Source organism: Bison bison, unplaced genomic scaffold (genome assembly GCF_000754665.1).
Source record: "Bison bison bison isolate TAMUID 2011002044 unplaced genomic scaffold, Bison_UMD1.0 scf7180017864228, whole genome shotgun sequence".
In the NCBI taxonomy this organism is placed as follows: Eukaryota; Metazoa; Chordata; class Mammalia; order Artiodactyla; family Bovidae; genus Bison; species Bison bison.
The window spans coordinates 8,886,521-8,909,683 of record NW_011494800.1 but is presented as its reverse complement, the minus strand read 5'-3'; the positions used below and the strand labels follow the sequence as shown (position 1 = coordinate 8,909,683).

Genomic DNA, 23,163 nt, shown 5'->3' with positions numbered 1-23,163 from the left:
TATTACCTGGCCATTCTGAAACCTGTTGGCTGTACACTGATTTTATAGCAGTGTCTTGAGACACTTTTTAATTAAAAGCTAGAAATGATTAAGCTTGGTGAGGAAGTCATTATAAGCTGAAAGTGAAAGTGAAAATTGCTCAGTCGTGTCCAACTCTTTGTGACCCCATGGACTGTATAGTCCATGGAATTCTCCAGGTCAAAATACTGGGGTGGGTAGCCTTTCTCTTTTCCAGGGGATCTTTCCAACCTAGGGATCAAACCCAGGTCTCCTGCATCGCAGCCAGATTCTTTACCAGCTGAGCCACAAGGGAAGACCAACAGTACTGGACTGGGTAGCCTATTGCTTCTCCAGGGGATCTTCCCGACCCAGGAATCAAACCAGGGTCTCCTGCATTGCAGGTGGATTCTTTACCATCTGAGCTATGAGGGAAGCCCATTATAAGCTGAGATCAGCCAAAAGTTAGGCTTCTTTTGCCAAAAAGTTAGCCAAGTTATGAATGCAAAGGAAAAGTTCTTGAAGGAAATTAAAATCACTACTCCAGTGAACACATGAATGATAAGAAAATGAAACATCCTTATTTCTGGTATGGAAGAAGTTTTACTGGTCTGGATAGAAGATTTAGCCAGCCACAACATTCCCTGAAGCCAAAACCTAATCCAGAGCAAGATCTCAAGTTCCTTTAGTTCTACAAAGGCTGAGAGAAATGAGGAAACTGCCAAAGAGTCAGTCAATTCAGTTCAGTCACTCAGTCATGTCTGACCCTTTGGAACCCCATGGACTGCAGCAGGCCAGGCTTTCCTGTCCATCACCAAGTCCCAAAGCTTGCTCAAACTCATGTCTATCGAGTCCGTGATGCCATCCAACCATCTCATCCTCTGTCATCCCCTTCTCCTCCTGCCTTCAATCTTTCCCAGCATCAGGGTCTTTTCCAAGGAGTCAGCTCTTCACATCAGGGTGGCCAAAGTATTGGAGTTTCAGCTTCAGCATCAGTCCTTCCAATGAATATTCAGGAATGATTTCCTTTTGGATTGACTGGCTTGATCTCTTTGCAGTCCAAGAGACTTTCAAGAGTCTTCTCCAACACTACAGTTCAAAAGCATCAGTTATTCGGCACTCAGCTTTCTTTATAGTCCAACTCTTACATCCATACATGACTACTCAAAAAAATCATAGCTTTGACTAGACGGACCTTTGTTGGCAAAGTAATGTCTCTGTTTTTTAATATGCTGTCTAGGTTGGTCATAGCTTTTCTTCCAAGGAGCAAGGGTCTTTTAATTTCATGGCTGCAGTCACCATCTGCAGTGATTTTGGAGCCCCCCAAAATAAAGTCTGCCACTGTTTCACTATTTCCCCATCTATTTCCCATGAAGTGATGGGACCAGATGCCATGATCTTAGTTTTCTGAACGTTGTGTTTTAAGCCAATTTTCATAGCTATAGAGGAGAAGTTAATGCCTGACTTCAAAGCTTCAAAGGACAGCCTAACTGTCTTATTAGGGGTTAATATACCCAGTGACTTTAAGTTCAAACCAATGCTTGTTTACCATTCTGGAAATCCTAGGGCCCTTAAGAATGATGCTAAATCTATTCTGCTTGTGCTCTGTATATGAAAAAGCAAAGCCTACATGGCAGCACATCTATTCATGATATGGTTTACTAAATAATTTAAGCCCACTGTTGAGACCTACTGTTCAAAAAAAGATTCCTTTTGACATATTATTGCTCATTGACAAGGCATCTTGTCGCCCAAGAGCTCTGATGGATATGTACAGTGAAATTAATGTTGTTTTCATGCCTTCTAGCACAGCATCCATTATGGAGGTCATGAACCAAGGAATGATTTCCACTTTCAAGTCTTATTATTTAAGACATTTTGAAAGGACAGAGCTGCCATAAACAGTGATTTTTCTGGTGGATCTGGGAAAAGTAGATTTAAAATCTTCTGGAAAGGATTCACTATTCTAGTTGTCATTGAGAATATTTGTGATTCATGGGGCAAGGTCAGAATATCAATTAAACAGGAGTTTAGAGGAAGTTGATTCTAACCCTCCTGCAGAACTTTGAACAGTTTGAGGCTTCAGTGGAGGGAAGAACTGAAGATTCCTGCAGTGGAAAATCAGGAGAACTAGAATTAGAAGTGAAGCCTGAAGATGTGACTGAATTGCTACCATCTCATGACAAAACTTTAACAGATGAGGAATTGCTTCTTAGGGATGAACAAAAAAAGTAGTTTCTTGAGAAGCCAGCTACTCCTGGTGATTTTCTTTGAAGAATGTTGAAATGGCAACAAAGGATTTAGAATATAATGTAAAAAATAGTTTACATTCAATGTCACGGTAATCCAAGTGTATGCCCCAACCAATAATGCTGAAGAAGGTGAAGTTGAATGCTTCTATGAATACCTATAAAACCTTCTAGACCTAAACCCCCAAAAGATGTCCTTTTCATTATAGGGGAATGGAATGTAATGGTGGGAAGTCAAGAAACACCTGGAGTAACAGGCAAATTTGGCTTTGGAGTACAAAATGAAGCAAGACAAAGGCTAATAGAGTTTTGTCAAGAGAATGCACTGGTCATAACAAACACCCTTTTCCAGCAACAGAAGACAAGACTCTGTACATGGACATCACCGGATGGTCAATAATGAAATCAGATTGATTATATTATTTGCAGCCAAAGATGGAGAAGCTCTATACAGTTAGCAAAAACAAGACTGGGAGCTGACTGTGGCTCAGATCATGAATTCCTTATTGCCAAAATCAGACTTAAATTGAAGAAAGTAGGGAAAACCACTAGGCAATTCAGGTATGACCTAAATCAAGTCACTTACAATTATATAGTAGAAGTGAAAAATAGATTCAATAGACTAGATCTGATAGATAGAATGCCTGAAGAACTATGGAATGAGGTTCATGACATTGTACAGGAGGCAAGGATGAAGACCATCCCTAAGGGAAAAAAAAATGCAAAAAGGCAAGATGGTTGCCTGAGGAGGCCTTACAAATAGCTGAGAAAAGAAAAGAAATGAAAGGCAAAGGAGAAAAAGAAAGATATACCCATTTGAATGCAGAGTTCCAAAGAATAGCAAGGAGAGATAAGAAAGACTTCCTCAGCAATCAATGCAAAGAAATAGAGGAAAACAATAGAATGGGAAAGACTAGATATCTTTTCAAGAAAAACAGTGATACCAAGGGAACATTTCATGCAAAGATGGGCGCAATAAAGGACAGAAGTGGCATGGGCCTAACAGAAGCAGAAGATATTAAGAAGAGGTGGCAAGAATACACAGAAGAACTATACAAAAAAGATATTCATGACCCAGATAACCACAATGGTGTGATCCCTGGTCTAGAGTCAGACATCCTGGAATGCAAAATCAAGTGGGCCTTAGGAAGCATCACTATTAACAAAGCTAGTGGAGGTGATGGAATTCCAGTTGAGCTATATCAAATCCTGAAAGATGATGCTGTGAAAGTGCTGCACTCAGTATGTCAGCAAATTTGGAAAACTCAGCGGTAGCCTCAGGACTGGAAAAGGTCAGTTTTCATTCTAATCTCAAAGAAAGGCAAAGGCAAAGAATGCTCAAACTACCACACAGTTGCACTCATCTCACACACTAGCAAAGTCATGCTTAAAGATTCTCCAACACAGACTTCAATAGTACGTGAACCATGAACTTTCAGATGTTCAAGCTGGATTTACAAAAGGCAGAGGAACCAGAGATCAAATTGCCAACATCCACTGGATCATGGAAAAAACAAGAGAGTTTCAGAAAAACTTCTATTTCTGCTTTATTGGCTATGCCAAAGTCTTTGACTGTGTGGATCACAGCAAAGTGTGGAAAATTCTTCAAGTGATGGGAATACCAGACCACCTGACCTGCCTCCTGAGAAATCTGTATGTAGGTCACGGATTAACAGTTAGAACTGGGCATGGAATAACAGACTGGTTCCAAACAGGGAAAGGAGTATGTTGAGGTTCTATATTGTCACTCTGCTTATGTAAATTATATGCAGAATATATCATGCGAAATGGCAGGCTGGATGAAGCACAAGCTATAATCAAAATTTCTTGGAAAAATATTAATAACCTCAGATATGCAGATGACACTACCCTCATGGCAGAAAGCAGAGAACTAAAGAGCCTCTTGATGAAAGTGAAAGAGGAGAGTGAAAAATCTGGCTTAAAACTCAACATTCAGAAAACTAAGATCATGGCATCTGGTTCCATCACTTCATGGGAAATAGATGGGGAAACAGTGGAAACAGTGGCAGGCTTTATTTTTGGGGGGCTCCAAAATCACTGCACATGGTGACTGCAGCCATGAAATTGAAAGACCCTTGCTCCTTGGAAGAAAAGCTATGACCAACCTAGACAGCGTATTAAAAAGCAGAAACATTACTTTGCTGACAAAGGTTCATCTAGTCAAAGCTATGGTTTTTTGAGTAGTCATGTATGGATGTGAGAGTTGGACAAATGATGAGTGCCAAAGAATTGATGCTTTTGAACTGTGCTGTTGTCCCTTGGACTGCAAGGAGATCCAGTCAATCCAAAAGGAAATCATTCGTGAATATTCATTGAAAGGACTGATCCTGAAGGTGAAAATCCAGCACTTTGGCCACCTAATGCGAAGAACTGACTCATTTGAAAAGACCCTGATGCTGGGAAAGATTGAAGGCAGGAGGAGAAGGGGACGACAGAGGATGAGACGGTTGGATGGCATCACCGACTTGACATGAATTTGAGCAAACTTCGGGAGTTGGTGATGGACAGAGAAGCCTGGTGTGCTACGGCAATGGGGTGGCAAAGAGGCGGACACGACTGAGCAACTGAACTGAAGTGTAAACGTAGTTGATAAGGCAGTGGCAGTGTTTGAGAGGATTGACTCCAATTTTGAAAGAAGTTTTACTGTGGGTTAAATGTTATGAAACTGCTCTGTATGCTACGAATAAATCATCTGTGAAAGGAAGTCAGTTGATGTGGCAAACTTTATTGTTGTCTTACTTTGAGAAATTTCCACAGCCCCTCAACCTTCAGCAGCCACCACCCTGATCAGTCAGCAGTCACCAAGGACATGACAAGAGCTTCCACCAGCTAAAAGACTATGATTCACTTCATGCTCATTGGAGTTTAGACACAATACTATTGCACACTTAAGAGACTACAGTATAGTGTAAACACAACTTTTATATGCACTGGGAAGCCAGAAAATCCATGTGACTCTCTTTTTTTTTTTTTAAATTATGGTGAACTGGAATGAAACTTACATTATTTCCAAGATATGCATATGTTGCCGGCATTCCATATAAAAGGACTAAGGCTAAGATTGTTAAAAGCTTGCCCAAGGCCTCACAGTAATGATTCATAGATAAAAGTTGTACTGTTACCCTTTGCTGAAGTACCCAGTCTAGGATTTCTCAAGTGCAAAATGAAAATACTTAAGTCTTTTGTGTGTTTTTGGCTCAGACGGTAAAGCGTCTGTCTACAATGTGAGAGACCTGGGTTCGATCCCTGGGTTGGGAAGATTCCCTGGAGAAGGAAATGGCAACCCACTCCAGTACTCTTGCCTTGAAAATCCCATGGACGGAGGAGCTTGGTGCAGGCTACTATCCATGGGGTCGCAAAGAGTCGGGCACGACTGAGCGACTTCACTAACACAGCATCTGGTCCTAATATAAGCATGGTACTTAGTAGGTATTCAAGCAGTATTAGTTATCTTCTGTTATATACAAAGAACAGGCAGGCAGAAGGCATGCCTGTCCTGTTATTGCTTACTGTTATATACTTTTTCACATAAGTGAAAATAGTGATTAAACAAACGTCTTAAGAGTTTTTACTGCATTACTGATTTGTAACAAGCCATTGATTCCACAGAGTAAGGGTCTCTGGGCCAACCAGCATAAATAAAAGATTCCATACTGCAATTTTCCTCTTAAAGTGGAAACACTTCAAGAAGTTGAATGGGGAAAATATGCTCAGGACAGAACAAAATTGATTTAGGTTGATGTAAAAATAATTCTGTTTTGACATTGTTGAACTTTGCTGTTAGATACTGGAATACATTCTTAAATAAATGTTATTCTGTACATCATTTTAATGTGCATTTTTCACTTTTTTTTTTTTTTTTTGCTAATGACTTATTACTTGCTGTTTATTTTATATTTATTTTTAACTAGGGGAATGATGTTAGGCCAAAAGCAAATTCAAGTGATTTTCTTATTCGGATTCAAAATGGGTCATACAGCAGCAAAGGCAACTCACAGCATCCATAAGGCATTTGGCCCAGGAACTGCTAATGAAAGTACAGTGCAGTGGTATTTTAAGAACTTTTGCAAAAGAGATGAAAGCCTTGAAGATGAGGAGTGCATTGGCTGGCCAGCGGAAGGTGACAGCAACCAACTGAGAGGATCATTGAACCTGATCCCCTTACAACTACACAAGAAGTTGCCGAAGAACTCACTGTTGACTGTTCTATGGTTGCTCAGCATTTAAAGCAAATTGAAAAGGTGAAAAACCTCAATACATGGGTGCCTCGTGTTGTTGCTCAGTCGCTGAGTTATGTCTGATTTTTTTGTGACCCCATGGACTGCAGCACTCCAGGCTTCCCTGTCCTTCACCACCTCCTGGAGAGTTTGCTCAAACTCATATCCAGTGAGTCATCCAACCCTCTCATTATCTGTCATCCCCTTCTCCTCCTGTCTTCAATCTTTGCTGACTGAAAGTCAAAAAATTTGTTCTTTTAAAGTGTTATCTTTTCTTATCCTACACAAAAGCAATGAACTATTTCTTGATCAGATTGTGACATGCCCCTAAAAGTGGATTTTATACGACAACTGGCAATGGCCAGTTCAGTGGTTGGACCAAGAAGAAGCTTGAAAGCACTTCCCAAAGCCAAACTTGCACCCCCCCAAAAAGGTCATGGTCACTGTTTGGTGGTCTGCTGCCCATCCGATCCACTACAGCTTTCTGAATCTTGGTGAAGCCACTACATCTGAGAAGTACGCTCAGCAAATCGATGAGATGCACGCAAAACTGCAACGCCTGCAGCTGGCAGTGGTCAACAGAAAGGGCCTGATTGCTCTCCATAATGACACCCGACCACACGTCACACAACCAACACTTCAAAAGTCGAATGAATTGGGCTTTGAAGTTTTGCCTTTTCCACCATATTCACCTGACCTCTTGCCAACTGACTACCACTTCTTCAAGCATCTTGAGAACTTTTTGCAGGGAAAATGCTTCCATAACCAGCAGGATGCAGAAAATGCTTTCTAAGAGTTCACTGAATCCCAAAGCAAGGATTTTTATGCTACAGGAATAAACAAACATATTTCTTGTTGGCAGAAATATGTTGATTATAATGGTTCCTATTTGACTAATAAAGATGTTTTTGAGCCTAGTTTTAATGATTTAAAATTCACTGTCCAAAACCACAATTACTTTTTCAGAAACCTTAATCATCTTTAATGTCATTAAATATTGTCTCAAATCTCCCCTTTAAAACTCATATGTAGATTATGTGATTCAGATTTTAAATGGATTCAACACGTTCCTTTCTGGCATAACAAACAGAGTAGCAGGCATTGTTCCTGCTGACTTTATATTTCAATCATGGAGGGCCATCATGAGCAATTCAATATATTGGTCATAACTACAAGACTAAAGAGCTCATTATCACTTGTGTCAAAAGCAGAATCATCACTTTTGGCAGATAGTTTTCAGTATCCAAATATCAGTGGTAAAGTACTATCCAACAGATTGACCAGTTCATTTTCTGGAGATGTGTTTTGTAGTGGACTCATCTTGGCTATCCTGTTGAGCTAGATCGACATCACATCCAGAGCATCTTCAATAGTGCCTGGCACAAAGCATCTAACATCCACTCCAGTATTCTTGGGCTTCCCTTGTGGCTTAGCAGGTAAAGAGTCCGCATGCAATGCAGGAGATCTGGGTTTGATCTCTGGGTTGGGAAGATCCCCTGGAGAAGGGAAAGGCTACCCATGCCAGTATTCTGGCCTGGAGAAGTCCATGGACTGTATAGTCCATGGGGTCGCAAAGAGTCGGACACGACTGAGCGACTTTCACTTTCACTTCAAGCATTTAACAAATACATTTTCTGGGCAACTCTGAAAATCCAGATTTCCGTCACCAACACAAGACTGTCTACTTCAATCCTGAACTGTTCAGTGAACTTCAAACTCCAGACTAAGGCAATTGATCAATGAAAGAGTAGGATGTGTTACTCATTCATCTCTCTTAAGCTCTGTTCATACAGCTCAGTTTTTCATAAGAAAATGACATCACCATTGTAAGTTATTTTAGCTGAACAAATGAATAGTTTAGTAAAAGAAAACCGCATGTTTTGGATTTGGACAAACTTCAATTCATACTAATTGGTACAACTATTAATAATTAAAAGTATCAAGACTTTGAGCCAATTAACAACTCTATATTCCCCCCACCTGTTGTTAGTGTTGAATATAGTATCTAACAGAATATGAAGTTCACCTTTACTTGGTAAGTGATTAATGCTGATTCATCTTTCTCCCCCTGCCTTATTGAGGACTGATATCATATGACTTGTATGGAGCAGAGTTCTATGTCTTTGATGAAAAAATGCTGTATCTACTGCCTATTTGTTGATTCCAGGGTTATATAAAGAACTGTTGAATATTTTTTCCCTTAGGGTTGAGTGCTGAAGAACTTTTGCTTTTCCTATGGACTATTGTATGATATACTTCATGAAATTAGCAAATCAAAACTTGCCACTCACTGTGGTTCTGTTGTTGTCATGCTTTTCTTTGGCTTGCTATAAGCATGACACTGACTTTTGTGTTCCAGACAGTAGGTATTCGTAACTTAAATCTTCTGGTAAGACTGTCATCTCTCAGCCTGCTTTATTTGACATTTGCTCTTAAAAATGGATTTAATGCTTTTATTGTTTCTATATCTTTTATGGTGAACTGCACAAATCCTTTTTGAAACCACACAGAATATAAATAATAAATGAATGAAACAATAAAGTTGCTTGGTTTTATAGATATTAAGTGCAGAACTAATCCAGGCCTGATGATCTTTTCAGTTATATCATTCAAGAGAAACTAAAGAAACTTAACATCTAAAAATTCTTAAACCTTAATGCTTCCTGCTCAGGAACTGACTGGCAGTAACATTGGCCAGCCATGCACAAATGAAAATGGGGAGGGGATGACATACAGGTTATTAAATTTGAGAAAAATGCAACCAAGGCTTTGGACATTTGCAAGATAGGATCAGTAACGTGGGACATTTTTCTTTGCAAACTCCGAAGCAATGTGCTAGCCACTGAACTGATGATGGGCAATCATGAAACAAGGCCCCCCCTTTTTTATAGTTCTCTGTAATATGCAGTCTTTTCACAGAACAGGTTCTATTCAGATTTCCTTTCTGCCTACCAAACTGCTAGTAACAAAATGTCTTCTTTTAATTTAGCTTAAACATTTTTTTTGGCAGATGGGGGACAGGGAGGAAATGAATTTGTTTTGAATTTTTTCAAAGAAAATTCTATTATGTCTGTATCAAGTAAATTGTCAAGTCATTTAAATATAAGATTAGTATTTGGTGAAAGAATGAGTTAAATACTTTAAAAAATAATTTGAGTCAATAATAGAATCAGATCAGATCAGTCGCTCAGTCGTGTCCAACTCTTTGCGACCCCATGAATCGCAGCACGCCAGACCTCCCTGTCCATCGCCAACTCCTGGAGTTCACTCAGACTCATGTCCATCGAGTCAGTGATGCCATCCAGCCATCTCACCCTCTGTCGTCCCCTTCTTCTCTTTCCCCCAATCCCTTCCAGCATCAGAGTCTTTTCCAATGAGTCAACTCTTCGCATGAGGTGGCCAAAGTACTGGAGTTTCAGCTTCAGGATCATTCCTTCCAAAGAAATCCCAGGGCTGATCTCCTTCAGAATGGACTGGTTGGATCTCCTTGCAGTCCAAGGGACTCTCAAGAGTCTTCTCCAACACCACAGTTCAAAAGCATCAATTCTTTGGCGCTCAGCTTTATTGACAGTCCAACTCTCACATCCATTCACCCTAACCCAATAATAGAATAGACTATTCTAAACCTGTAGTTATTTTGAGCTGTATTGACATCCAAATGTTACCACTGTGATATTTATCATTTTTAATGTAATATTTCTTATTTATAATTAATTTCATCAACATCTTAGCTTCTTCTCTGGAAAGAGACTTTTCATTTTGATGAGCATGTGTGAATACTTGTGAATTTCATACATTCCTCCCATGTTTTATATAAATTTAATATAAATAGGTCATGGAATGTTTATTTCCATGAGATAAGTGAGGTAAAGTTGACTGGGCGCTATATTGCACCTGTGAGGTAGGAGAACATATCCTAGGGAATGTGACATCCGGGCCTGTTATAGGGGTGCTGGTACCAAGGAAAGTCATCTTGGCCTTATTTTTAACTTCCGCATCCTTTGTTTACTTGGTTTAACCTGCATTTCTCTGAGTTTTGGCCTCTCCAACTAGCCCTTGTTGAGTGGTGAGATCTCTTACATCTACTGTTCTTCAAAATAGTGGTTCTTGAAGTTTGTGAAGCTTGTTAGAAAAACAAACTCTTGGTCTTGTCTTAGTTCCATTGAATCAGAAACTTTTTGGTGGAGCTCAGCAATCTGTTTTATAAGCTCCTCAGGAAGTTCTGATCTATATTAAAACATCAGAATCTCTGCCTTAATCTATTGGCCTTAAACTAAAGTCATACCTTTCCAATGGGCTTTCTGGGTGGTGCAGTGCTAAAGAATCTGCCTGCCAATGCAGGAGACTCAGGGGATGTGGGTTCTATCCCTGGCTCAGGAAGATCCCCTGGAGTAGGAAATGGCAATACACTCCAGTATTCTTGCCTGAGAAATCCCATGGACCAAGGAGCCCGGTGGGCTACAGTCCATGGGGTCACAAAGAGTCAAATATGACTGAACATTCACTCATGCCTTTCTAATATGAATTTTTGGTTCTTCCCTTCTTGGGTTCAAATCATTAGTTCTGGGATATGAACCAAGAATATATTAAAATATACAACTGGTGAAAAAGCTCTTCATCACTGATCATATTTTCTATAGTGTGCTTAATAGCATATTTTCATAGGCACATATTTAGAGAAGAGTTTGTATTCGACCTTTATAATCATGACAAGAGAGACTGCATGGAAATTAAGGAAGGAAAGTGTGTGTGTGTGTGTATGTGTGAATTCACAAACTTCACAATGATGATTTTCAATATTATTGTAAGAAATTATATTCTCTGAAATGGATAAAAAAGATCACGGAGTAATTTTTATTTTAAAAAATGTGTCAGGGCATTAGGTATTTCGTTTGAGTTACTTTTATTTTTTTCTTTTTGACAAGGAATACTTTTGTAGCTAAAATTTTGCTCTTAGTCCAAGCTCTGTGATTGTTTTAAACATTTTACCAAACTACCACCAAGTCCATTTATAGCTTCCCCTTTATGTGAAAAGTCCTGCTCCAGGCACTCACTGGGAAAAATTACAGGGTACTTCTCAGGTGGGTCCATTGCTGGGATGAAATGCTATACTCCATTACATAGTACTTGGCCAGCTGGTGACCTGTGTGAGTACCAAGATTTTGTTAGTCCTTGAGTCTGGAGCAGTGGGTCTCTTTCAAATACTTGAATCTGAGATACAGGATAAAGCCTTGTCCTAACTAGGCATTCTGGTTGCCAGTTTGTGTTTGCCATGGACAATGGAATTTGGCAATATGTAAAGACACAGAGTGTGTTCCCTGATGTAGATGCATAAATATTATTTCTGCTGTGTAGTAAGTGTTTCACTTTGCCAATATCTCAGGCAGAGCTGTATGATCTGTTTCACAGGCTTCAGGCAGTCCTTCACTCCAGGATGTGATTCTGAATATCCATCAGAACACTTAGAAGGCTTATTAAAGTAAGATGTTGGACCTCAAAGTTCCTGATTCAATAGGATTGGGGTGGGAGTGAGGCAGTCGTAGGTCTAAACATGTGTGCAGGTGATGCCAATATGGATGCTCCAAGGAGCACACTGTGAGAATGATGTTCTAATGCTGCCTTTCTCAAAGTCACATCCTCAAATCAGAGCCACCTGGACTGCCTGCTAATCTCCCGACCCTCAGGACATATCCTGATGGCCTGAATTCACATCTCTGAGGGGTTATGTCATTTGTATTTGATCAAGCTTCCCAGGTGGTCCAGACGCAGATGCACATCTGAGAACCAGCTAGAGGCAGGGAGGACTGGGAATAAGGTTTGCCAGAGGAAACACAAATCAAGTCTTCTTTTCAACATAACCAATTTTAAACCATGGCTTGGCATCTGTGGTGGTTTTGTACCTAGTAGTTGAATGAATTAATGGTAGTGAATGTAGGCAGGCAATTAGTTGCTACTCTGTTTGCTCCCAGCATCTTTTCTTTATTCTGCTCTAAGCTACACCATCCATATTTTAACTCCCTGCTTCTTTGACTGTCTTCATCTAGACGGGGACTTATCTTTTTGTTCTGTCTCCAGTGTCAGAGGTCTGGAACAAAAGGATCATTACAGAGGATCGCTACACACGTGGAGTGCAGTTGGAATAAGTGACATTCCAGAGGTGAAGAGAATACATGGGGGAAGAAGGAAATAGGTTTGATGAGACTCATGTATGCTAAGAACTTTGTGGGTGGTCAGAAATAGAATAGTAAAAAATGTAAAGAAGAGTCAGAACATGCCAAATGGCAAGTCAGGCATTTCTTCCCCAATTAATCTTGACGGGGGGCGCTTCCCCTGTGGCTCAGTGATAAAGAATCCATGTTCCAGTGCAGGAGACATAAGAGAGGCAGGTTTGATCCCTAGGTCGGGAAGATCCCCTGGAGGAGGGCATGGAAATCCTCTTCAGTATTCTTGCCTGGAGAATCCCATGGATAGAGAAGCCTGGCGGGCTATGGTGCATAGAGTCAAAAAGAGTCGGACATGACTCAAGTGACATAGCACGCATGTACAACCTTGACAGATGAAATTCATTTGTTAGTTTAACTACGATTTATTTAACCTTTCCTAGTTGAGAGGAAAAATGACTTTATTAGGATTACTTTACCAATATGTAAAAAAAAAAAAAATCTAGAGTAGAAATGGATTATAGATGTGGAGAACAGTTCCTGATACTGTGGTTGAAATAAAGGATTGTTATAATGTCCTTGTTTCTGTTATTGTCCACACCCGTTGTCTAAATTATAAACTGTTTAGTCTCCCGTGAATGGGCTTACAATGCTCTGATTCTTAATAGTCTTGTTTAATTTTCTGTTCTGTGCTTCACAGACTGCCTCCTGAATTTCAAACCTCTCATCACTGTATTTGTAAATGACTTGAATTTTCAGTCTCTGTCCAAACAACCTAGATTCCTAATATAGTCCATTCTGTTCTTTGAGGTCTGAGTGCATTGGTACTGGATTGTTTCTAGCATATGCATCCCAATCATAGACTGCTTCTGTCACGAGTATTTTGGTCTCAAGTCTGTCTGAGGTCTTAAGATTCTTGCACTAGATTCGTAGATTTTGCCACCATGTCTGCACAGTCCCCATTGTATTCTCCTCATTTGCATCGTTGATGCTGCTTGCCCGTCTTCCAAGAGCATACTAGGGCATATTAGTTTGTACTCTATTTCAATAATTTAATTTGGCATTTAATGAAATGCCAAAATGTCTAAGGATATATGCAAAGGAATATTACTCAGCCACAAAAAGGAATGCATTTGAGTCAGTTCTAGTGAGATGGATGGACCTAGAGCCTGTTAAACAGAGTGAAGAAAGTCAGAAAGAGAAAAACAAATTTGGTGTATTAAGTCATATATATGGAGTCTAGAAAAATGATACTGATGAAACTATTTAAAAGGCAGGAATAGGGACAAAGACAGAGAACAGATTTTAGACCCAGCGGGGAAGGAGAGGGCGGGACAAATTGAGAGAGTAGCATTGACATATATACTCTACCATATGGAAAATAGATAACTAGTGGGAAGTTTAGTACAGGAACAGGGAGCTCCAGCCAGTGCTCTGTGACAATTTAGAGGAGTGGGATGGGGTGGGAGGGGACATATGTATACTTACGGCTGATTCATGTTGATGTATGTATGGCGGAAGTCAACACAATATTGTAAAGCAATTATTCTCCAATTTAAAAATATTTTTTAAATGTCTAGGAAATGGTTTTATTATCAGCTAGAATTTCAGAGCCTGAGAAGGTTTAATTTTTCTTTCATATTATGTGAGAATTAGATTTTCTGAGGTCAGTATATGTTAAAACCAAAGACCTTTAGTTTAGATTCTGGGCTCAGAACATTAAAGCCAGTTTTGTTTTATTTTTTACTAGTTAAAACTTTGGCATGCTCAAAAATTGTAAGGTACATAGAAAATTATTCACTGTGTGGAAATGTCCCATTCACTATGAGTGGGGAATGTCCCACTCGTAGACCACTAGCACTGGCTGATAAACCACATCTCCTGTTATTGTGGACACCAAAACATGCCCACAGGTCTCCCAAATGCCTGCTAAGGGTTGGCACCACCTCTAAAGAGAACCACTGGTTTAGACTGTTCAGTTGTCAAGTGCTGGAACTTGGAAGGAACCCATGGAGCATGTGTGTGCTCAAAACCTGAACAACGTAAGCAAGAAGGAAATGAATGACTTTTTGGGTAGGCATCCACCAATGTGTGCCGCAAGGAAGAGGCTGGATAATATTCTGTAACGTCCCTTCTCACTACAGAATCCAAACTACTTAATGTCATAGAAAGCAATGTAAGATCATTTATGCATAAACAATGATCATGGATAATGGATATTTACATTATATATATTCATAAATCATGATTCAAAATAGCAATTTCTTCAATTGCTAAATATATTGAATAGAATTTCTCTTAGTGATAAATGAAAGATATAGCAATTGAGATACTTAAAATCTAAGCTTGAAATAAAAAAGCTGTCATGTGGTATTTTAGAACAGTGTTAGTGACTAAAATCTTTCAATGCAAGATAGTAGCACTTTTGGTATTATTGAGAGCAAAAGAAGTCAACACTATTTAATTCAAACTTTCCAAATTAAAACTATGCATTATTTTGTATCTCATTTGTTTCTGAGAAAAGGATGTAGATACAACCTTTTTTTTAAGGCAAATTAGCCCTCATTGCTCTTTTTCTAAAAATTAAGTTTATTTATTTGGCTGTGCCAGGTCTGAGTTGTGACATATGAGATCTTTACTTGTGGCATGCCAACTCTTTGTTGCGGCATCTGAGAGCAGTTCCCGGACCAGGGATTGAACCTGGGCCCCCTGCACTGAGAGCACAGAGTCTTAGCCACTGGACCACTAGGGAAGACCTGAATACATTCTTTTATTCTTCTTCATATGGCTGTTACAACAGATGATCAGGGATCATCCTTGACGTATTAATATCTAACATGGTCTCTGGGGCCGGTATATGTTTGGTAGGTGTTTGCTGCATAAATATATGGTTTCAGTGAAACATTTCAGAAAAGATGAGGCAGATCTAAGAATATTTTATCATAAATAGTTTTAACATCGAAAACAAATTTTTCTTTGCACATTTCTAAGCTCTTTTACTCCAGATTATCATGTGTGGGCTAATAGATATTTTTTCCTGTGTGAAATGCAGGTTTATAGAATTTTGTTACAGATGACACAGTATTAGTAATCGTCGAAAGAACAGGCTTCTCTGCGGCTCATTGCCATTCTGGCTGTCCACTTGTCTCATGTTTTTGTTGTTCTTTTCCACAGGGATTCAATAAACAAGTGGATGTGTCATATATCGCCAAACACTACAACATGAGCAAAAGCAAAGTTGACAACCAGTTCTATAGCGTGGAAGTGGGAGACTCAACGTTCACGGTTCTCAAACGCTACCAGAATCTAAAGCCTATTGGCTCTGGGGCTCAGGGAATAGTCTGGTAAGTAGGATGGATTTAACTTCTACTTTTAGAGGGAAACAGCTGTATATGTTGACTAGCCACAAACACACATATACAAATAAACAGTATGACGTGAGATGGGAAATATCCATTCTACCAAGGAAAAATAAATTTATGAACATTATTAGAAGTTTATCGACCCATTGGTTAACAATATGTACATCTTTGCTTGTGACTAGCTTTTTCCTAGTAAAAAAAAAAAAAAATCCATTACACAACAGCCATAGAGGAACCAAGAAAACCAGAGGTTTTGCTAAAGCATTTCAAAAATCTTATTTGGATGTTTTCACAGCAAGAAATGAGGAAATATGTGTTCAGATAACCAGAAAATAAAATTCTCTACTCTGTAGAAGTAGAATTCTATACTCTGAAGAAGTATAAATGAGATCTCAAATGTTTCAGTGACTTTTAAAGCTTAATGTTTAAAATTCATTTTTTAAAAAAATTTTTATTTTATTTTATTTTATTTTTAAACTTTACATAACCTGTATTAGTTTTGCCAAATATCAAAATGAATCCATCACAGGTATACATGTGCTCCCCATCCTGAACCCTCCTCCCTCCTCCCTCCCCATACCATCCCTCTGGGTCGTCCCAGTGCACTAGCCCCAAGCATCCAGTATCGTGCATTGAACCTGGACTGGCATCTCATTTCATACATGATATTTTACATGTTTCAATGCCATTCTCCCAAATCTTCCCAGCCTCTCTCTCTCCCAATTCAGTTGCCTATTAGAAAAGAGGTATTAAAAAAATGTTTGTTGAGTATTTCCAAAATGGAAAGATTTGGGCTCCTTGGTAACCATTCTTTTTGTGACATTTTGAGTGGCAAATTGAAATGCTGACAAATCAGGATCTAACTTACTGGTTATAAAACTCTTGCAAAAGTGATGATACCAGATTGGTAAGCATTTATTTTGTAGTTTTAACTTGTAATTTAGCAACCAAATATATTTAGTGTGAACTTCTTAGTGTAATTTTCAATTTTGTGGCTCACAACTATAAGTAAAAATTTAGGACATGCATTATAAATATACATGTATATTGATATTTATTTATAAGGGATATTTACTTATAACAATATATTTATTTGTTGTATAAATTAAAGCTATAGTAGAGATATCTGTTTAAAAATACAAATATCCCTTTTAAGAGATGAATGAGATGAAGATGAAATAAACATTATTTTAAACGTTTTTTTAAAAATAATTTTACTTATTTTGTTATTTATTTTTGGCTGTGCTGGGTCTTTGTTGCTACAGAGGCTCCCCCCTCATTGCAGCGAGTAGGGGCCGCTCTGTAGTAGTGGTGTGTGGGCTTCTCACTGTGTGGCTCGTCTTGTTGTGGGGCACGTGCTCTAGAGAATAGGCTCAATAGTTGTGGCACACAGGCTTAGCTGCTCCACAGCATGTGGGATTTTCCAGGCAAGAGTACTGGAGTAGGGTGCCATTGCCTTCTCCGTTTATCAAATATACCAAGGTTTTTATTGAAATTCACCCAGGGAATTTCAGTCTTTGCCAATGTCAATCAGAAGCTGTTTTTGCAATTTGAAGATGGAATATTTTAACATTTTAAAATAATGGGCCAAAACTTCATTGTGTAGATATTTTAAAAGCTAGGTAAATTTTTATTTTTAATGTTTATTTATTATGGTGCAAGGTTGCAGGTCAATATCTTTGTGACACAAAATGTCACAGGTGGCACAGTGGTAAAGAATTACCCGCCAATGCAGGAGATATAAGAGATGTGGGTTCCATCCCTGAATCAGGAAGACTCCCTGGGAAAGCAAACAGCTCAGTATTCTTGCCTGGAAAGTCCCATGGGCAGAGGAGCCTGGCAGGCTATTGTCCATGAGGTTACAAAGAGCTGGACACAACTGAGTGACTGAGCACACACACAGACACACACACACACACACACAAAGTTGCAGGTGAACTTCTGTGTTACACAAAACAATTTCAAAGTGTGGTAGACAGAATAATGGTCCTTCAAATAATCCCCAGAATTCTTGGTATGTTATCTTATTTGGCAAAAGGAACTTTTGCCATATAACTTTAAGATGAAAGGGGTGTTAAAATGGGGGGATTGATTATCCTAGAATATCAAGGTGGGACCAATGTAATCACATGAATTCTTAAAAATGGAAATGGAAGACAGAAGAATGGATAAGAGAGATGCAAGGAGAGAGAAGGGAATAGGGATTCAAAACGTGAGAGGGGCTTGCCTTGTTGTTGCTGGTTTTGAAGACAGAGGCAACGTGTCAGGAGACAAAGAGTAGGGCAGCTTCTAGAAGCTGGGAATAGCCCTCAGTTGCCAATTAGCAAGACAATGGAGATCACAGTCATACAACCATGAGGACCTGAAATTTGCCAGCAATACACAAATGAGCAAGGAAACAGGTTGTTCTACAGTACCTCCAGAAAGGAACTCAGCCTGCTGACGTCTTGACTTTATCCCTGAGGGACTCATATAGGACCTCTGACCTGAAGAACTGTAAGATAATAAATTTATGTTTGAGCAGCTAAGTTTGTGGTGATTTGTTGTGGCATTAACACTAATACATACATTATAATATTCTACTATTAAGATGATTGCTATAAATCTCTTAAAAAGCAGACACACCAAACTATATTATTTTCAAAGGAGTTCAGAGTGCCTTTGTCAACTGTCCCCAAACTGTGAAATTCCTTTTTTCCTTCCAAGTTGCATCTTTTACCCTAGATTATATATGACCAAAGTAAGGAAGATAAAATGTGCTTGGGAGAGACCAATATTAATTATTCAGTTCAGTCGCTTAGTCGTGTCCGACTCTTTGCGACCCCGTGAACCGCAGCACTCCAGGCCTCCCTGTCCATCACCAATTCCCAGAGTTTACCCAAACTCATGTCCGTTGAGTCAGTGATGCCATCTAACCATCTCATCCTCTGTCGTCCTCTTTTCCTCCTGCCTTCAATTTTTCCCAACATTGGGGTCTTTTCAAATGAGTCAGCTCTTTGCATCAGGTGGCCAAAATATTGCAGCCTCAGCTTCAACATCAGTCCTTCCAGTGAACACCCAGGACTGATCTCCTTTAGGATGGACTGGTTGGATCTCCTTGCAGTCCAGGGGACTCTCAAGAGTCTTCTCCAACACCATAGTTCAAAAGCATCAGTTCTTCAGTGCTCAGCTTTTTTTATAGTTCAGCTCTCACATCCATACATGAGTACTGGAAAAACCATAGCTTTGACTAGATGGACCTTTGTTGACAAAGTAATGTCTCTGCTTTTGAATATGCTGTCTATGTTGGTCATAACTTTCCTTCCAAGGAGTAAGTGTCTTTTAATTTCATGGCTGCAGTCACCATCTGCAGTGATTTTGGAACCCCCCAAAATAAAGTCAGCCACTGGTTCCACTGTTTCCCCATCTATTTGCCATGAAGTGATGGGACCGGATGCCATGATCTTAGTTTTTTGAATGTTGAGCTTTAAGCCAACTTTTTCACTCTCCTCTTTCACTTTCATCAAGAGGCACTTTAGTTCTTCTTCACTTTCTGCCATAAGGGTGGTGTCATCTGCATATCTGAGGTTACTGATATTCCTCCTGACAATCTTGATTCCAGCTTGTGCTTCTTCCAGCCCAGCGTTTCTCATGATGTACTCTGCATATAAGTTAAATAAGCAGGGTGACAAGTACTCCTTTTCCTCTTTGGAACCAGTCTGTTGTTCCATGTCCAGTTCTAACTGTTGCTTCCTGACCTGCATATAGGTTTCTCAAGAGGCAGGTCAGGTGGTCTGGTATGCCCATCTCTTTCAGAATTTTCCACAGTTTATTAATTATTAGTAAGGCTTAATTTGGGCTTCGCTGTTGTTCAGCAGTAAAGAATCTGCTTGGAATGCAGGAACCACAGGGGATGTGGGTTCGATCCCTGGGTCAGGAAGATCCTCTGGAGGGGGGCGTGGCAACCCACTGCAATGTTCTTGCCTGGACAATCCCATGGACAGAGCATCCTGGTGAGTTAATAGGATTGCAGAGAGTTGGACACGATTAAAGCAACGTAGCAGCACAAGGTTTAATTTATTTTCTAGATTACATGTTTATGTTTCCTTCTGCATTCTACTCTGTGGTTTGGATACCACTTGGAGAGTAGGAACCCCATTTAAGAGGTCACTGCATCCATGAAGAATTTTCAAAGTAAAATAGAAAATAAAATAGAAACAAAAATTCCTGTGAAGGAGGAGAAATAGCAGATGGAGAAAGTAGAATGATTCATGGATACCTTTTTAAAATGGAAAGTTGTAGAACATGAGAAAATTTTCCCAAGACCCGCAGTTTGGATGCTCCAATCTTCATTGGAATCATTTCATTTTCTTTCAAATAAAACTACCATAAAAATCAGGAGTAGTATTAAGAGGAAGTTAATAGATTTTTAAAGATTAAAAAATAGACCCAAAGCACCATTTTGCTCAAGAAGTTAACAAATTGCCCCAGAAACATTTGAAAATCTACTAGAACTAATAGTTTTGTAGTATTTTTTATAGGGCATTAGTTAGTTGCTAGTCTTAGTCACTCAGTCATGTCCAAGTCTTTGCAACCCCATGGACTGTAGTCTACCAGGCTCCTCTGTCCATGGAATTCTCCAGGCAAGACTACTGGAGTGGGTACCCATACCCTTCTCCAGAAGATCTTCCCTACTCAGGGATTGAACCTGGGTCTCCTACATTGCAGGCAGATCCTTTATCACCTGAACCACCCGGGAAGCCTTTTATAGGATACATTGGGCCTCTGTTTCTTCTTGTACAGAAATGAAATTATACAAGATCTTAAGTATAGTAATTGAAACAAATTTCAGTAAATAAGTCCTTGAGTACAATTTTTACTCCAGTAAAATCAGTAAAATTAATGATAGCTTTATCAGCAAACTTGTCAATAAAAGGACATCTGAATTCCAAAATATTAGCCTTGGAATTTCCTGAGATTAGAGGAAAATAAAAGTAGCAAAGACAAACATGAAGGGGCAGAAATGGGATAATGTATTCCTCTCCATCCTCTTCCAGTGCCGTTCTACCGCATGCACAGACACAATTCCAGCACATTCCCTTCTGTCTGTGTATACAGTTGTCTCTTCCTTGTCCCTCTTCCTCAACCTAACTTTGAGCTATCTCTGTTTACTTACTATAATTTGGGTTTGTGATGTGCTGTTTTTCTGGAAGATCTACTTTTGTAGATTTGTCCTATCTACCTTTCTTGTATTTAATTTTTTTTCCTGTTACCTTTTGTCAGTGGTGAGTTCATCCACTTCTCTACACCAAAAACACATTTATTCCCAACATGATTGCAAAATCCACACCTTTCCTCTGTTCATGAAATCTCAGATTTGCATATTTTGAATGTCCTATGTAGGGTTGTAAAGAGTCGGAAATGACTGAAGAGACTTAGCACACATATGCATGATCCTGAGTAGAGTAACTGGGAGAAGTTGGAAACTGGGAGTGTCTGGGGTCCCCAGAAGGAGGTGGAGGGCAGACAATGTGAAGCAGATGATTTATTTTATTTTATTTAGAACAGGAATAAGACATGGAGGAACCAATTCCTTCTCCTCCAAATGGGAAATTCATCATCAATTTTTTTTTTTATTTTGGCATACATCACTATAAAATTCTGTGTATATGTATAAGAAGGATTTTGCTTTTCAAGTGAACTGTTGATATATTAGTACTTATGTCACAGAATCTCAATTCTCCTAAGTTGTTTAAAATGGATTATCCTTTCTCCTGTTCCTGTTACCTTAAACTTTTTATTGGTTTTTTATATGCTGTTTCCTCTCTTTGAATGGCTTCATTGCTTACTTACTATCAGAAAAATAAGTAGGCAATACTAAAGTATTTTCAAAAGGAATTCACCATTACCATGCTATTTTTCATTCACCATAGATAATAGACCAAATATGTAATTATTTAGAATCATTAAATAAAATCTAATATAAAATCTTTAGAATAAATTAAAAATTTCTTTCTACCACTGAGGAAAATATATTACACATTGAAACAAAAAGAAACTGATGACTTTCCTTCTGCATGGGAACAAAGAAGTCCTCTCTGGCTTCCTAGGTGGGGAATCATAAAGTGATGTATAAAATGTATTTTTAACAACAATAGTCAGGAGCCAGATGAACAAATCATTTCAGAACATCTTTTCAATCATCAGAAGAGGATCTCATTAGCATTGTGTCTACTACCAGCTCCAGAACAAAAACTGAATGTAGGAAGAAATCAACAGCAGGAAGTCCATTATCTTCTCTTACTTCAGTTCTGCTGTTGCTTGTCAAACCCAGAAAACATGTCTATTTTCTCAGTTCTTTCTGCAAAGATGATTTAAAGTGACAGTGAAATGGTGGCAAAATTCAGGTCAGTCAAGTTCAGCAGAGAAGACTTGCCAAGTTTGATCTGCCCCTTAATTGAAAAGAATGGATTGCACAGTTTTAAGTGACAGGAAGTATTTTAAATGACATTTTCTTTCCTTCTTGAGGTTGTTTTCTTTATCATCTGTGCATGTGTGCTAAGTCACTTCAGTTGTATCTGACTCTCTGTGACCCCACGGACTGTAACCCACCAGGCTCCTCTGTCCATGGAATTCTTCAGGCAAGACTACTGGAGTGGGTTGCCATTCCCTTCTCCAGGGGATCTCCCCAACTCGGACTGAACCCACACCTCCTGCATTGGCAGACGGGTTCTTTACTGCTAGTGCCACCTGGAAAGCCCCTCTTTATTATCTACCTGTAATCAACTTGTAAGCAGTCCCAATGCAATTTTGTAAGATGATCTTTTACAGGATATTTGTGTCAAAGATGTACGCTGAATGCTGAAAAAGTATAGACTTACAGTGGCTTATTATAAAAATGTATACTTAGAAAATTAAATATTTATTATACACTGTGTATTAACTAAACTTTCCTGAAAGTCCAATTAGAACAGGAGAACATAGAAATAGAAGTAATTGTAGTCCTAAGATGCCCTGGTAATAATGCAGTGGGTTAATCAATTCTAAATTAGATACATATCCATATGTGTATATACGAAATGAATATATAACAAATACATAATTTATAACATATTGCATACATATATGTTAATGTAATTTACATAATTTACAAAAATGTAAAAAATCATTTCTGGTG

General features: G+C 38.9%; 1 protein-coding gene across 3 annotated transcripts in view; it reads left to right on the top strand.

The window, feature by feature from the left end:
- The window catches only part of MAPK10 (mitogen-activated protein kinase 10), a 195,169-nt gene that overhangs the window by 13,203 nt on the left and 158,803 nt on the right, over window positions 1–23,163 (top strand). For all 3 annotated transcript variants that reach the window (XM_010845973.1, XM_010845972.1, XM_010845971.1), the window contains exon 2: window positions 15,820–15,989. In XM_010845973.1, the coding sequence (XP_010844275.1) occupies window positions 15,868–15,989 (122 nt within the window). In that variant the 5' untranslated portion in view covers window positions 15,820–15,867. The remainder of the gene's footprint in view (window positions 1–15,819; window positions 15,990–23,163) is intronic.